The 15,695-nt window shown below is 51.8% G+C and overlaps 5 protein-coding genes across 5 annotated transcripts; 4 read left to right on the top strand and 1 right to left on the bottom strand.

Moving 5' to 3' along the window:
* Positions 1 to 209: 209 nt before the first annotated feature.
* On the bottom strand, positions 210 to 3,525 carry Z517_01268 (uncharacterized protein; the record flags this gene model as incomplete). The annotated part of the gene is made up of 2 exons (XM_013434229.1): positions 210 to 1,993; positions 2,100 to 3,525. The coding sequence occupies 2 exons, from the start codon at positions 3,523 to 3,525 to the stop codon at positions 210 to 212; spliced, it is 3,210 nt and encodes a 1,069-aa protein (XP_013289683.1).
* Positions 3,526 to 5,290: 1,765 nt separating this feature from the next.
* Positions 5,291 to 6,930, top strand: Z517_01267 (uncharacterized protein; the record flags this gene model as incomplete). Its single annotated transcript, XM_013434228.1, has 2 exons — positions 5,291 to 6,434; positions 6,482 to 6,930. 2 exons carry the CDS (start codon positions 5,291 to 5,293, stop codon positions 6,928 to 6,930), a joined length of 1,593 nt encoding a protein of 530 aa, XP_013289682.1.
* Positions 6,931 to 7,222: 292 nt separating this feature from the next.
* Z517_01266 (uncharacterized protein) lies at positions 7,223 to 8,613 on the top strand (the record flags this gene model as incomplete). Its single annotated transcript, XM_013434227.1, has 2 exons — positions 7,223 to 7,541; positions 7,631 to 8,613. 2 exons carry the CDS (start codon positions 7,223 to 7,225, stop codon positions 8,611 to 8,613), a joined length of 1,302 nt encoding a protein of 433 aa, XP_013289681.1.
* Positions 8,614 to 9,312: 699 nt separating this feature from the next.
* On the top strand, positions 9,313 to 10,797 carry Z517_01265 (uncharacterized protein; the record flags this gene model as incomplete). The annotated part of the gene is made up of 4 exons (XM_013434226.1): positions 9,313 to 9,915; positions 9,967 to 10,133; positions 10,192 to 10,405; positions 10,456 to 10,797. 4 exons carry the CDS (start codon positions 9,313 to 9,315, stop codon positions 10,795 to 10,797), a joined length of 1,326 nt encoding a protein of 441 aa, XP_013289680.1.
* A 991-nt stretch (positions 10,798 to 11,788) lies between these two features.
* Positions 11,789 to 14,149, top strand: Z517_01264 (uncharacterized protein; the record flags this gene model as incomplete). Its single annotated transcript, XM_013434225.1, has 5 exons — positions 11,789 to 11,941; positions 12,008 to 12,238; positions 12,371 to 13,086; positions 13,138 to 13,467; positions 13,534 to 14,149. The coding sequence occupies 5 exons, from the start codon at positions 11,789 to 11,791 to the stop codon at positions 14,147 to 14,149; spliced, it is 2,046 nt and encodes a 681-aa protein (XP_013289679.1).
* Between the last annotated feature and the right edge of the window lie 1,546 nt (positions 14,150 to 15,695).

Raw genomic sequence — 15,695 nt, 5'->3', positions numbered from 1 at the left:
TCGTCGTCATATCCACAGTCCGAAGATTGAGACGGTGGCCGGTAGAAGCTGGTTCTGTAGGGATCTGACAACGTGTCATTGTATAGTCTCTCTACTTCCTCGCAAATTCATCCCCTCCAATTTTGAAAGACTGATATTGCGAGTCCGATGGTAGGCTGGGTACCATCCTGGAACGTGGAACGCCAAAGCTGGTCTCGAAATTGCATATTCTATTCACCATCGATCGGAATTTTGCCCTTCTTCCTGTTGTTCTCGATTTTCTCCAGCAGTTCCACGACGCGGAATGGCTTGGGGAGGATGTCATCGACACCTGCCTCAAAAGCCGCATCAATCTGCTCTGCCCGGGCATTCGCGGTGATCGCAATGATGTGGATATGTCGCTTCAACTTTCCCTTTCGCTCCAGCTCCCGTATGCGCTTGGTACACGTTAAGCCGTCCAACACCGGCATCTCCACGTCCATCAATATGCAATCGATATCAACGTCCAGGTTGGATGATGGAGTCTCGACCATTTGGATCGGTCGATAATCGTGCCATGCCCTTGTTCGGGGGAGGAAATCCAGGGCCTCAATTCCGTGATTCGCATTGTAGACTGTGCAACCTCCCCTTTCGAGCTGTTTGGTAAGCACCTGCGCATTGATAATGTTGTCTTCAACAAGAAGCACGGAAGGCGGCCGCCGCTCGGTTGGAGTGATGCTGGGAGATCCTCTAACCGGAATATCCGCCTTGAGAGCGGTAGACGTACGCCGCGGCATCGATGATGAGTCTGGAGTTTGGGGCACCCGCACATCGTCGTCAGGAGCGGCTGCTCGACGTGCTTGTACGTAGAATGCAAAAGTGCTGCCTTTGCCCCTTTCGGTGATCACACCAATTTCGCCTCCCATGTTTTCGGTAAGTTCGCGAGAGATGAAAAGCCCAAGACCAGAGCCACCATATTTGATATGCGTCTTCTTCGTCCCTTGCTGAAATCTATGGAATAGTCGAGCCATCTCCTCCTGTTCCAAACCCCTGCCTGTATCCGAGACCGAGAAAAGTAGATTTACTGGCTCGCCTTCTGCCCACTGGGGAAACTGTATAGGTGGACGCTTCTGTTTCTTCGCAGGAAACCAAACGATATTGTCTATGTGCGGCGGCTGGCCGATGAAAACTGATCGTCGGATAGTGATTTTGCGGACAGCTTCGAGTTTTGTGAATTTGATTGCATTTGTTAAGAGGTTGATGAATATCTGCGTCAGCCGCACTGGATCTACACAAACCCAGTCGACGTTGTATCGCTCCAATGTGTCGTCTGCAGCGCTTTCGACAGTGATCGAGTGTGTATTAAACTCTGCTCGAAACATGGTCAACACCGACTCGACCACAACATGTGGTTTGGTCACAACTGGGGTGATGGAGAGAAGCTGAGAGTCCAATTTTGACAGTGTTAGGACATCATCGACAATCCGTTTCTGGTGTGAAGCACACAGCAAGATTGTCTTTGCATAATCGACATTGTCCTTGAGCAGCTGGTGTGTAGCTTCTGGTGACCGATCTGACGAAGCCCAGTCGTCTAGAGACGCAACAATCCCATCTGCAAGCTGGGTAATTGCCCCGAGAGGATTCCTCATCTCGTGAGACACGAAATCAATGAATGCCTCTTGTAATTTTCGTGCCTCGGTTGCCTCGAGAGCCAGGCGACTCTGAACTTCTTCTGTCCACTTGGTTTTGCTAATGTCTGTGACACAGCAGACAATACTTTTGATCTTTCCATCGTCGAGAGCTGGGAAAGCATGTAGCATCAACCAACAAGATTCTTCACTCGGACATGGATTTCCAGCAGTAGCTGGAGGCTGCCACGTTTTTCGCAGTCGCAGTTCCTGGCTGACGGGCTGAAGGTTCTTGAGCAGTTCGTGCCACATTCTCATCATACGGTCTTTTTCACTGGGATGGAGAGGCTCAAGGAAAGAAAACTCGTATCTGTCTTCAAGGGAGTGACCAGTCATCTCGTAGTACTCTGTGAATATCTGTAAGCGTATATTGCAAGTTGACGGAGCGAACAAAACGACGACTTGGATACGAGGTGGCATTCACGATGATCATTTGAAAAGCAGAATACTCACGTCGATTAGCCCATATGATATTTCCGGCAGGAGTAAGACGAATCATACCCACCGGGCCATGTTCAGCAATCTCTCTGATTTGCCGTTCCCTTTCTTGAAGCTGTAGAGTGAGTCTTTCAGCGCGCTCATATGCTTCTTCACGGTCGACAGCAAAGGCAATGGTGGCAGATGCTTGTCGGCACAAGGATTGTATGAAAGCTTCATCTTCTTTCTGATAGTTTCTCCTCGGATTGAGGCCAAATACGACCACACCCAGCAGTCTGCTGCTGACAGAAACAGGTAGCAGTGCCATGGAAATTGGGGTATCACCATAGCCACGCCAATCGAACCCTTCCAGGAATTTTCTAGGGAGTGTGTTGTCCATATGGTGGAGTATAATCGGTTTATTTGTGGCTTTCAATCGGCGGTAATAGAATAGAAATCCTGCGGACCCTTCGTAAATATCCACGTACTTGGGAACCAGAGGATGTCCACCAGGCGGTAATCCCAACGATTGTTGTAAAGTCAGCTTGCAAGATGAGGTATCATCCTCAGCCGAGTACGCGAAAGCCATGGGGAAGTCATGTGGGTTCTCTTTCAAGGCTTGGAAAAGATGCTCCCAAACCGACCCATTCGGATCTGTTGGCGGTGCGCTGATTGAGTAAAGCATCTTCGACCTCCTTTCCCTTACCTTTTCATTGGTAATCTCGGTTGCCCGGTTGTAAAAGCCGTTTACTTTGCCCTGCTCATCGAGGATAGGCAGTAGGGTTCCGTTCCAAAAACTCTCTTCAAGACGCCCATTAGGCTGTTGGGGAAACAAGGTCAGCTCCATGCTCTTCATGGTGCGACTGTTGTCTTGCATCACCCTATAAAAGCTTTCCAAGGTCGACCATGACTGTTCCCATATGTCCTTGAAAGGTTTTCCTTGTATTTCGGACTGAGTGTTGAGCCTCTGGCACACGTCGTTGTATGCCGTTAAATTGAAGCAAGCAGAAAAAGAAGGCCCCCAGTAGACGACGGCGGGCGAGTTATCGGCCAGTACAAGACTGACGACCGTCCTCAGAGAAATTGGCCAGGTGTCCAAAGGCCCAAAATCGGTCGAATTCCAGTCCACGCTGGTCAAGAACCAGTGTACATTTTCATTGCGGGGGAGATGGCTTGTCCAACTCTTAGTGTCTGGTTCTTCATTCAATGAACAGCGTGACGGGCGTTGTGGTAGCTCGGGCTTTGAACGCGCAATTCGAGGTGTACACGGTGTCCAACGACCCGTTGACCTGTCCAAAATCGCTTCAGAAGACTGCAGGTGTTTGTCTGATGCATTCGAGTCAAGTTGGATCAACAACTGCTCTTTACCGTCTTGGTCGACAATAGACGATATACCCAGCTGTTCCAGTGTCCAACAACGAGACTGCGGGTTAGGGTGAATTAACGATTCTCCCGAATCCATTTTCGGGAAACACTTTCACCAAGCCTCGACATTTTCAATAATCATGGCCTGAGTCGGAAGCCGGAGGCGCACTGGCCATTCCCCAAATGCTCAACACGATTGTCCAATTGCGGGTAAAAGCAGTGCACCTTAAAAATCCGAAAGGAAACAAATGGAATTGCTTTCCAAGGATGGAAAAAACAGCACCGCAGCGATGATTGGCAAAAGCGAAAAGGCGAGAGAGTAAGAGACTCCCATCTTTCAGGCTTTGCTGAGAAACAAGGAAAGTGTGGTCCATGATGGCATCGAGTTTGGGGTATTTTTCCTTTCGGGAAGTCTCGTTTCCTGCAACGGTAGAGTGAAGAAGAGGCAGTTGTAGTCGCCATCTGCCACAGTGGGCACGGCCCATAGGCCAATTAGGCAGTCGGTGCAAAAAGCTCATCCCGTTTCATGATGGGGGATTGGCATCGAACTGGAGCCGCCATGATTGCTCGAGGAGGTGAGACCTTTGGAGACCTAAGCCATGATCGTCGCTTATGATACGGAGGAGGGAGTAGGTTGAGGTGCTTAGCTTCGAGTTTGAGCCTGGCATGCCTGAACTACCGGGGAACCTTGAGATAGCCTGCGCCACACTTTACTCAGATGCCCGTGTTCCCGCCCATATGGACGCCCTGGGATGATCTGAGCCCGCGGGCCAGTCGCTTAGCGCTCCCTGCCTAGTTGCATGGCATATATCTCGATTTTTCTTTTCTCACTTGGCAGTATGGCAACATCCATCTATTTATCATCCTTAGTTACTCGTAGAAAACCTTGCGGTGGCGATAGATACCAGCGGACCTCAAGTGTCGTTGCCTCGCGTATCATGTTGATGAGGCTGTAGTGCTACAGGCATTTAGATGCCTTGGAGGTGAGCATTTCAAGGATTTTGTGATGAGCCGGATAAGAATGGATCTCGTGTCTGTTCGAACAGCTTTGGGGAGGCTTATAGGACAATCTCGTCAGGTATTCATCAAGGGATATCTCCACGAGGCATTCCGGTGAAGATGGGCGAATCAGTTTGAGGAAGAACAGCAGAGACTTGAGACATATGCAGAAGGAATTATCAAGTGAAAGTCGTGATGCAACATTGCGAAGCTGCAGCCTTGTGTTACACCCCGAAAAGGAAACGCTCCGTCCCTTTGCGAGGTACATGTACAAGTACAACAGGTACAACAGGTACAAGTACGAGGGTTCAAGTACCTTGAAGCGACTACCTGAGTACCAGTACCCAAACCCCTCACCTCTTCTCGGCTGCGAGAGATTTTCCAGGACTCTACCAGTACAACGTAACATTCGACACCTACAACCAGATCGGGAGATTTGTGCCATCACTCACTTTCTGCTGACCATCTACCTCCTTCACCGCATATTAAATGGTCGAGGCCAAGAACAAGCTGACGACTTTGACGACTTCGGGGCTCGCTTCTTCGAGACAAAGAGACCGTTGTAACTCGGAACATGTACCGAGGAGGAGCAGATAGGTAGATATATCTCACTGGCCTGCGGAACGCCTAAACAATAAATGCTGACATCTCCCCTCAAAGTCCAGATAAAGTGCCCATTGGCTTCTGTACCTGTCGCTATGGCCCAAGTCCAAACTTCATATCTCTACTGAGTAGAAATCTATCAATCTATCGCACCTCGAGGACGTCAAGCCTATTCACACCCATAAAAGGGGTCCGTTGCGATACCGGTCCTCCCACTCCTTGATCTTGTGGCAGCAGTAGCCAGCATCTGGGTACAGACCATGGCAGCAAAAGATAAAGGAGCTGTGGCATACCACACTGGCAATATCTTCACGGCAAGCAATCATGGAGACCGCGTCGAGGCATTCATAGTCTCAGCAAGCGGCGAGTTTACGGCCGTCGGAACCAACAGCGACATTCTAGACATCGCACGCCGCGAAAGTCTTCCCACATTTGATCTACAGTCGCGCTTTGTGATGCCGGGTATTCACGATGCCCATGTCCATATTCTTGTCGCAGGGCTCTCTCGTCTCTCCAATCTGAAGCCTGGGTTCGACGTCACCACGTCCAACATCGCCGAGAGGCTCAAGTCGCCGTCGTGCGCCTGTGAACACGCCCATGCATATGGAGACTGGATCGTCGGGGATCTCTACCGCATTGAGGACTTCGATCGAGAAGCCCTCGACCGTGAATTCCCCGATACTCCAGTCCTTTTGCGGGGAGGAGCGGGTCATGCAATGTTCCTCAATACCGCTGCTCTGGAAAGATCGGGATACAGCCTCACAGAACCTGACGGGCCACACAGCCATTTCTTCCGCCGCGCAGATGGCACCTTGACCGGTGAAATGACCGAGCTAGCCATGACCAAAGCAGCACTCGCGATGCCGAAACCAGAAATGGCACACATCAAACGCAGTATTCTGCACGCAGTGAAGCTGCTTCACTCGGTAGGAGTGACCAGTTTCCAAGAAGCGGCGTCGAATACGCTCATTCTCAAAGCACTAGGGGAGCTCGATGTTACCGGGGAGTTGAAAGTGGACGTGCAAACGCACATCGTATACAAGCCAGAGCAGCTTGCGGAAGAATGTCTCGAAACCCTGCACAAGACGCTTGATCAGGCGGACAGTTTACGGTCTCAACATGTCCAGACCAATTTCGTCAAATTCATGCTGGATGGTGTCCCACTGCATCCGTACTACACGCACGCCGGTCTCACTGAGTCTGGAGCGATTGACGAGAGCAAGATACAGATCGACGACCTGGCCGAAGCCGTCTCGAAGATGGATGCGAGGGGCATGACATGTAAGATTCACTGCACAGGCTTTGGCAGTACACGTCGAGCCTTGGATGTGTACGAGGCTGTAAGGAAGACCAATAGTCAAGGGCCAAGGCATGAAATTGCGCATTGCAGCGGTGTGCATGATGGTATGTCCCATGTCTGGGCTTGGTGAGAAGACTGCTAATGCAGGCAGATGATTATCCACGCTTCCGGCAGCTCAATGTCACCGCCGAGATGTCTCCCTCAATGTTCTTTGTTCATCCGCTCACCACCATGTCCAATGGCCTGATGGACTGGAGTTGGGGGAAGATGATCAAAAACGGGGCCCATCTGACGATTGGAAGTGACTGGGCCTTCCAAGACCCGTCCCTCCTACCTGCTTGCGCTCTGATTGCGGACAGCGTCGCAGCTGCGCTGCCAGCAACGGAGGCCGTGAAAATTACAGCTGCCGAAGCAATCTGTAAGATGCTAACCGTCGCAGGTGCGATAGCAACGGGCCGAGAGGACAAGACTGGAACCATTGAGGTTGGAAAGAAAGCCAACTTCATAATGATCGACCATGACCTGAGCAAAGGTGAATTCGATGAAGCTCAGGTCCTGGGCACTTGGTTTGAAGGCGAGAGAGTTTATGAGCGCCCTTGACAAGCGTCTCGGTTCATATAGGCATCCCTACCGCGTGAGACGAACCTCATTTTGCCATGGTGTTTCAACTTGTCTCCTTTTCCTCTCTCATCCGTGCTAGAAATCCGAGGTAGAATTGGAGCCCGGCCGTAGTACCTGTTGTAAGTGCCTATACCATTGTAACAAGCGTAAAGCTGCGTCATCACGTCAACGCACATTTAGCCTGATATTGTCGCGCTCGAAACTCGGATTTCTTTCATTTCGCCATATCCCTCGGAAGTGATGTCCTGAATCTTTGGATAAGAACGACAACATGAAGTACTATGTAGCAAGTCTGGCTGTGGCTGTCATGGCGGTTATCAACTGGACTCCTCTTTCCCCACCAGACGCAGGCTTTGAGCCGCAACCGGTTCTTGCGAAGGCCTACGCCCTCACTTCACGGTCCTGGGAGTTTGGAACGCTGACTGAAGCTCTTCTTGAGTTCTATGACGGTGACTTGACTGTCTTTGGGTCCCATCCATTTCCGCAAGGACAGATACCCAGGATCCCTGATCCCTCCAAAGTCGAAGGTCTTGCCTTTGCCAGAGGCGTGATATGGAATAATGGCTCAGATCTACTGGTCGACGGCGAAGGTAAGTTGTAATCGGTTCCTGTTGGTCAGTATGGGCGACGGATTTGGCTCTGACTACGGCCTGGATCCCTCAGACTCACAAGGGGACAGGCTCAGCAGCGGATCCTGCGTCTCTTGGAACAGCCGCCTTACTTTTATCCCACCACAATAAGACCTACCTCGACGCTGCAAAGCGGCAGGCAAACTACCTCATGACAAAAGCCACACGGTTCAACGGTCATCTCATGTCGTCACCCATCTCACACCGCGAGGAGCCCCCTGAGCTCTGGGGTGATTTCGTCTATATGGTGCCTCCATTCCTTGCATACTATGGTGTGGCTTTCCAGGACATGGAGAGCTTAAAAACGTCTGTGCAGCAATGTCAGCTTTACAACGTCGTTCTGAGGACGAGTATCTCGCTGCAAGATGGACAAACTTGTCGTGGCCTATGGAGGCATATTGTCTCAGAGCCCTCACAGCTGGAGCACGGAATCTGCTGTACAGACCCAGATGTATGGCTTACTAGCAATGCATGGGCTGTAGCAGGAATGGCTCGGGTCTTGGCCACGATGTTGAGGTGGCAGCCTCCTTCAAACAGTGCAATCGAGAGGCTCCAATACCTTGAGTTCAGGGTCCGGAGCACAAAGGCACTGACAGGTATCATTGACGATATGCTGAAGTGTACCATGGCCCAGAGTCGAGATGAGAAGTCTGGTCTTCTGAAGAACTATCTGGACGGGCCATCCCATCGGTCTTCTCTCTGGGCTTATGGAGATGCTGCGGGCACTGCGCTGATGGCCTCCGCAGTCTATAGACTGGCAGTGCTCTTACCAGAGGTCTATGGAAGACCGCGCTTTCTTGACTGGGCTGAAGTGAACCGTCATGCCGTAGCCAAGCATATCAACCAAGACGGCAGTGTTGATCCCGTGGCAGATGTCGACCACGTCCCAAGTACAAACCCCGTCAATCAGACTAGTGAAGGTCAGAGTATGGCGATCCTGATGTACAGTGCGTGGCGGGATTGTATGGCTGCCGGAGTATGCGGCCGAAAGGTGCGCTTCTGGGATACGATACCGTGGAGACAGAGTGTATAGTGGTGAGAACAAGGAGGGATCAAAGCTTCAGACCTTCAATTCAAGTAGCAAAGACATGTATTGTAGACAAGGCTGGCGCACCAGAGGATCACGGACTTTCTTCATCGGTGGGATTCGGGGCTGCGACTTTGGATCGTAACAAGGTGGGGCGCGGATCGGGCTGGAAAGGCCAAATGCCAAGGCGAGGGGAACCCCTGGTGGCTCCCCCAGCTAGTTCTCTAGGTTTCTACTTGTAGGTGCTTCACATGGGCGTCCAGGCGTCCTCCAGAGCCTTAGGCTAGCCCGGGACGGCCGGGGGTCGTGAGTTCTCCGGGGCTTTCGCTGGGCCCTCTGATTAGCCAGCATTTTGCTGCCAGTGCGAGCCGCGAGGGGCAAGTTTCTCTCTAAGCAGCTGAATGACCGCATGCCCACCGTTTCCAATATCATGCTGTGCCAGTGCCTGTGCATCCCACCAAATCCACTGCACGTACCTGTATGCGCAGGCACAACTCAATCACTGCCCACCGTCAAACTGAACTGCTGTCGACGGCAAATTTGAAGCCGACTCACTTCTTGTTTCACGACACACTTTGTCCGCGACGCCTGACCTTCACGACGACTCTTGCCCACAGACACCTCTCGTGCGTGCCCGCTGCGCCGGTTGTACTGCTGCCCCTCCCCCAGATTACCAAAATTTGCCTCTGATGAACACCACCGACCATGTCTGATTCACCCATTACAACTGCGCCCGTCGGGCCTCAAGAGAAACCGATCCTGGACAAGCTGCTCCTGATCAGAGACAAGTTGCTGCTCCTCAAGCAAGACAAAAGCACCTATGTCAAATCCTCCGATGTCCTTCCCTTGTATGAGCAGGTCATTGAGCAAGTCTCGATCCTCAACTCTGTCCGAGGTCCGGAAATTTTACTGCAAAACCGAGTCGACACAGTCCTGGATGACTGTCTTCAACTTGTCTCCCTCTTCTTTATGGCGGTGGGACGGAACAACGAAGCGCCTGCGCTATACGCCATGACCGGAAACATCACGCGCCTGTGTCAACACCTCAAAGAAGCTGCGTTTTATAGCAAGAGAGACTTGACCAGTTTGGAACACACACTTGAGAAGATGCAGATCACTCTCGACCACGGCAAGGAGAAGTACTCCAATCACTTATTGACCCGCATCCAATATCGCCTGGAGGTTTGCCGGGAAATGCTGCAGGAACTGCGCAACTTCCTTTCTACACTCTCTCCGGAAATGACCCCAATTTGGGAGAAACTGGTCTCTATTCTCCGAGCTATTGCGGCCTTGAACACCAGGAGCAAGGTACTTCCTGAAATCGAACTCTGTCACATTTCTATACTAATTCTTGTGTAGTTCAGCCAGAAAGATTTGAATGAACTGCGGGAGCAGCTTCTGCAGATCCAAGCAACCATGAAGGATGGAAAACTCCCGAGTGAACAAGGGGAAGTCAAGGGCGGGCAAGACTTGGTGGTACCTCTGCTTGAAAGGTGCCTCAAATTCACCGATATAGTCGAACAAAAGTAAGTTGCTTGTGCCCATTTCCCTTTTGGACTTTGTCGGCTAACCTCTTCGGACCAGGCAAGGCAAGATAGACGAGAGATTCCAAGATATTTATGATCAACTCCTGGAAATCCGCAATCAGCTCGATCGACTGACCATGACCCAAGCTTGGTCCCTCCGCGAAACCGACTTGTTTATGTGGCAGAGGAAGTTGGATCGCATTGACGATTCGAGACGAGATGGGAATTTCTTCGACGCCGAAGGCCACCCTGCGGACCTACACGCACAAAGAGTAAGATTTCCACATGTGAATCGGCCACAGTTACTGACCCGCATTGACAGACGCTGCTCTACCTGATCCGGCGAGGATATGCGTACATTTATCAGTTGCTGATCGCATCCGAGCCGGTTTCGGAAGCGCTACTTCCTATATACAACCAGCTTCTCACTTTGCGGAAATGTCTGGTCGAGGTCAAGAAGGCGGGGGGCGTTTCCAATCCCCGAGAATTGTATCCTTACAGCATGAAGCTCAACTCTATTGACAACATGCGGGTTGATGGGAAGTTCCAAATTGGCAATGATATCCCAGAGGGACAAGGCAGTGTGAACGATCTTCTCGCGGAATGTTATGATCTTGCGTATGAGTTGAGGACTGCAGCTGAGGAGGAAGCAGAGGGCGAGTAGCGGATGTGGAGGCTCGGTGACGGCATTAACGTCCACACCGTTACGATATGGGGAGTTGATTTTTCCTACGCTTCTCAGACTGTTCTTTTCAGAGCTGGGGTGTGTTGTGCGCTGATGACCCAATTTCTTTTTTTCAGGGACCCGTTGCCCTGAAGGCCAGGGTCCAGTACAGCTAAAGCTCTGCTTGAAGCTCTGCGAGTTTGTTGCGCGCGGAGTCGGGGACCGGAGCACGATTATTTGCTTTTCAGGCTGCTACACTAACACCTTTATATGGTAGTTTCGTATTAACCAGCTAAGGGAAAAAGGCAGGCTGCCTCTACTTCCACTACTAGGTACCAAGAGACGTTGTGAATGTGCATGCGCGTGCTCCTTTGACAGTCTTGGCAATCGAGACAGTTCAAAAGACCAAAATGACCTTGCCAGACGAAAAACAAGGCGACGGTCTGGACTTTTGGGGCTTGGCGCAGTACTATACAGTAACTGAGTTGTGGCGGATTAAATGCTAAAAGATATCCAGCCAATGAACACCTGCAAAGCATAGACTAACTCGGCGCCGGTTCAGCAAGTCTAGCCGTAGCAGATTTAGTGGAAGGGTATATCGCTAGGGTCGATGTATCCACAATTTCAGCGGCAAAAAATGTTCCCCTTGGCGCTAGAACTCGTTGACTGGTGGTGGCACTTGCAGAGCAGATCCACGGGCTGGCCAGCGAGCGAGCAAACGAGCGAGCTACACCTACCTACATCGCTCATTCCCCTTCCTTCGCCCAAGCCAGCCAGCCAGTCGATGCAGCCCAGGTCCCACGCCGCGTGACCGCCCGCGGGCGTCTGCGCTTATCGAGTGCCCAGCCACTTTCGACCTAGCGAGCGAGGACTTGCTGATTCAATCTCCTCCCTGGAAACAACTTCCGTGAGGGCTTTGCTTGGACGACCAACCCCCCCCCAGCCCATCAGTCACGCCCTGGATGTTGGATCCGGCAACACCAAAAAAGCCATGTCCCAGCGCCTGAGACCCATTACACCAGCAAATCCCCCACCCGATGAACCCGGCGGGTCGTCCATCCCGACACGTGGGCGGAGCATCACCCGCAATTCCAGGAGCAACGCCACCGCAGCGTGCCTCTCATGTAAGGCCAAACGAAGAAAGGTAGGGGGAATTCAGTCGGCATTCTTCCGTCTTCACACAACCTACCATGGGCTGACGATTCAATAGTGCAGCGGCCCGCCAGGGCCTTGCAATGCTTGTATCACCTTCGAAACCGAGTGTATTTTCAGAGAAGATCTCGATGGGAGGCGAAAGGAGGCGATCAAGCGGAAGATGGAGGAGGGCACAGAGCATCACCGTGATCTCTTGACCGGACTGCTGCGTTCGATTCGATCGAGTGACGAAAACGATGCCCAGCGCCTCTTCAGACTGATTCGAGATGATGCGCCCGTGGCGACCGTGAGTCGACCTGCGGTCTTTTGCGCATTCGGTTGTAGATCTAGAGGACGAGAAACACGACCCCTACTAGAACCATGATTCGGTGAGCTCCCACTTCCGAAAGGATAACACTAACCGTACTTGCGGCCTTAGATCAATGCTTTTATCGATGAAAGTGTCAGGAAGCTTCGCGACAGCAGCCCGAAGACAGATGCCACCATCGACGGTCTCCTCAAACTGAGAGCTGAAGCTGCCAGCCTTGCAGAGCAGGTCCCCACGAGTAGAGCACGAAGGAAGACCATGAGCGTCGAGCAGATGACGGACGAACCCCTGTTTCAGCTCAGGGCAAGGCCCTGGACGACAGTCACGAACGATGACTATCTCGTCTCCCATCTAGTCTCGCTCTACTTCACCTGGTGGAACACCTTCATGCACCCTCTTCATGAACCGGCCTTGATTGAAGCCATGGTAGCCGGTGACGCCATGAGTCCTCTCTGCTCCCCTTTTCTCGTGAATGCGCTGCTAGCCCTTTCTTGCAGCTACTCTGACTTACCAGGGGCCTTCTCCGACCCTGACGATCTGGACACGTGGGGGGAGCATTTCTATGACGAAGCGAGGCGCTTATGGGACCGCGAGGAAGGGCGATCTTCCATGACCAACTTGCAAGGCCTGTATCTTCTCATGCTGTACCAGAACATGCGCGGAAAAGATCAACTTGGCTGGTCGACCATGTCGCAGGTAGTCCACATGTACCGAGACATGGATCTTGGTAACCAAGTCAAGATACCACGTGATTGCCCTGCCGAGTCCGTGGGTAGGATGAGAACAGCCATGTTGAATGTCTCGTGGTCGGTGTTTGCCTGCAACGCGTGAGTCGCTTGTCGGGTCCATTTGTTGACCGTGTTCCGCTCACTCGACAGGATTTTTGCCATTTTCCTTCTCAAAAGCCCTGCGCTCCTGCCGCCGACAGTGCCGCGCCCCTTCAACGACGAAGACCTTCACAATTCAGTGGAGTGGAAACCATATCCCCGTGCAGATAGAACAGAACTGTTGTATGGAGAGGCAGTCGTGGACGCATATTGTGACTTGGCTGAGATAGCATATGAAGTAGCATTAAGTGTGCCCTTCACTGAACAGCGAGACAGGAATACACCCTTGCTGCTGATGGAGAGGTTGCGAAGCTGGTACGATACCCTCTCTGCGACGTTGCAAACCGACACGGCCACACCTGGGCCATTGTTTGAGCTACAGTGAGCGAGATCTTACCCAGCGATGGGGAGCGTGAGTGTGCACAATTTATCGGCTAACTATTGCAGCGCCATTTACTATGCGTGTTCTCTTACCCTGAGTGAGGTTTCTGCACGCGACGGTTCACCAGGGCGAACCCCTGTTCCAGCATCTTTCACCGCACAGTCGAAGTCGACTGCGGCTATAACAGCTCGCAGCACCTCCCTTCTCTTAATCGGTCGCATGCTTCCACTTTATCGACAGTTTCGCTCCACATATGGCCTCGTTCGTGTGATGGCAGGCAGTTGCCAGGCGGCTGCGATCGCGTATTTTATTCTGCTGAAAGCGCTGCGCGATCCGTCGTTACAATCAGGGGAGAACGAAGAAGCACTTGTTGATCTGACGATGTACTTGATGGTAGGTGCACGACGCTGGCTGGTGTTTGCCGGTATGCTCCGGATGTTGCGACCGACAGCGCAGTCGATGGGTGTCCAGCTTCCTCCAAGGCTGGTTGAGATCCTGGATGATTTCGACAAGACTGTGTGGACCACGGGGGCACACAAACGAATTCGAAGCGTCTACCCGAACCTGGCCCTTGTCAAAAGAGACGCGGGAGATAGCGAAGACTATACGATGGGAGAGTTGCTGGCAAGGTGGGAGGTAGTGTTGACTGATGATCAGCCGGAAAATCTTGAAGATAACTAAGCGGGCCCAAACTCCCGGCCGCGAGTCCGCGACGCTGGAGGGTCTCGAGCGGTAGATATACCAACCAGAACCAGGGGTGGGGGAGAGAATACGAATGAACTGTGCCCTCACAGCGAAATGCTGAGCGGAAAAGGCTTCCAGAAGTGGCCGATTCGCAGCGCTAAGGCCCACATCCCAGATTTGAGGCTTTCGATCCAAAGCAGCCACTGCCTGGAACTGGCCTCGTGTCGATGAAGGATGTGGTCAGATTTGATGAAGACTCGAGTCTACGGCAACAGGGCAACCTTTCGAGGGAGAAAGCGTCTGCTGACCAGCGTCCAACTAGGAGCAACAAATGGATGGAGCAACGGAAAAAGAATCCGGCGGTGTGGCTAATGCGCGGCAGTCATCAGATCCTCAAGTGGAGCACGTGACTGGACTACATACGGATAGTAACGAATGGAATCAGCACCGAGACAAGGGTGGGCAAGTACCTACCAGTGCCTGGAAGCTCAGGCTTGGGCATGAGAGGAGCTGCTTTGTTGGTGGGCTCCGGTACAAAACGCAGGTCCCCCTATCCCAGGCGCTACAGGGGTTCCTCTACCGCCAACATACGATGTTGAACCAAAGACCTTAAGCCCCCTTGGCACCTACACACGCACCTACGCCACCCCTGGAGGTGCTTTCTGTCAATCTGTCAAGGTTTTCCTTCCGATACGGCACGAAGCTTGACAGATCCAACCCAGAACGACGTTGCCTTCAACACAGCACTTTGGATCAGTCAGTCTACGAAGCATACATGATACAATCCTTTCCACCTTATGTATGCAAAGTACCTTACCTAACAACGAAATTCAACGAATTATTCTGTTTATAGCTGGATAGGAAAGGTAAGATCGGCATCCAGGGTCTAATCAAAGGAACATCATGTTGAACTTTGGTATCTGTGAAGTATTTGTGTATACCGCTACGATACCTTGTCTTCCCTTATCACTCCTTTAGCAACAGTAAACGTAAAGGCCAAAGAATTGCTCCAACGCAATCTGGACTGGTCAACCACAAATGTTTTCCAATACCGGGAGCGAGTGGGTTCTTTAACCCGCGAACCGCGCTTCCCAGGCCGGTCCAACAAAGACAAAAGCCACACCTGACAAACCCAGCTCTCCTTGTTTTGGGCACTGTCAGCCTGAAGCACCTAGACTCGACATCTATTATGCTGGAAATGACCTTGGACTTCTGGTCTCGAAGAATACGATTCCTGTAATCAACTACACTACTTTACCATCCACGTTTCGATTTCCAAGCTCTTCAAGAAATGCTATAGCCGCAAAGAAACAGGCCGAGTGGTGCCCACAGCGTTGCATCTTCTTTGACCACTTTCGGAGAAAAGAAATTACACTTTCAACATCCTCTCTACAAGTCTACTCTCGTGTGTGCCGAGGAAGAGAGAATTGGCTACATGTCCACACAACCCCTGGCCATGCCTACTATCATTTCTCCAAATTACCTGAAAGAAAATGGGGTTCAAGCATTCCACGCACGGCTTATTTATGTATGACTGTCTCTG

This window comes from Fonsecaea pedrosoi (genome assembly GCF_000835455.1).
Source record: "Fonsecaea pedrosoi CBS 271.37 unplaced genomic scaffold supercont1.1, whole genome shotgun sequence".
NCBI classification, from domain to species: Eukaryota; Fungi; Ascomycota; class Eurotiomycetes; order Chaetothyriales; family Herpotrichiellaceae; genus Fonsecaea; species Fonsecaea pedrosoi.
The sequence above is the reverse complement of the archived record's forward strand: the minus strand, read 5'-3'. Positions and strand labels throughout refer to the sequence as shown.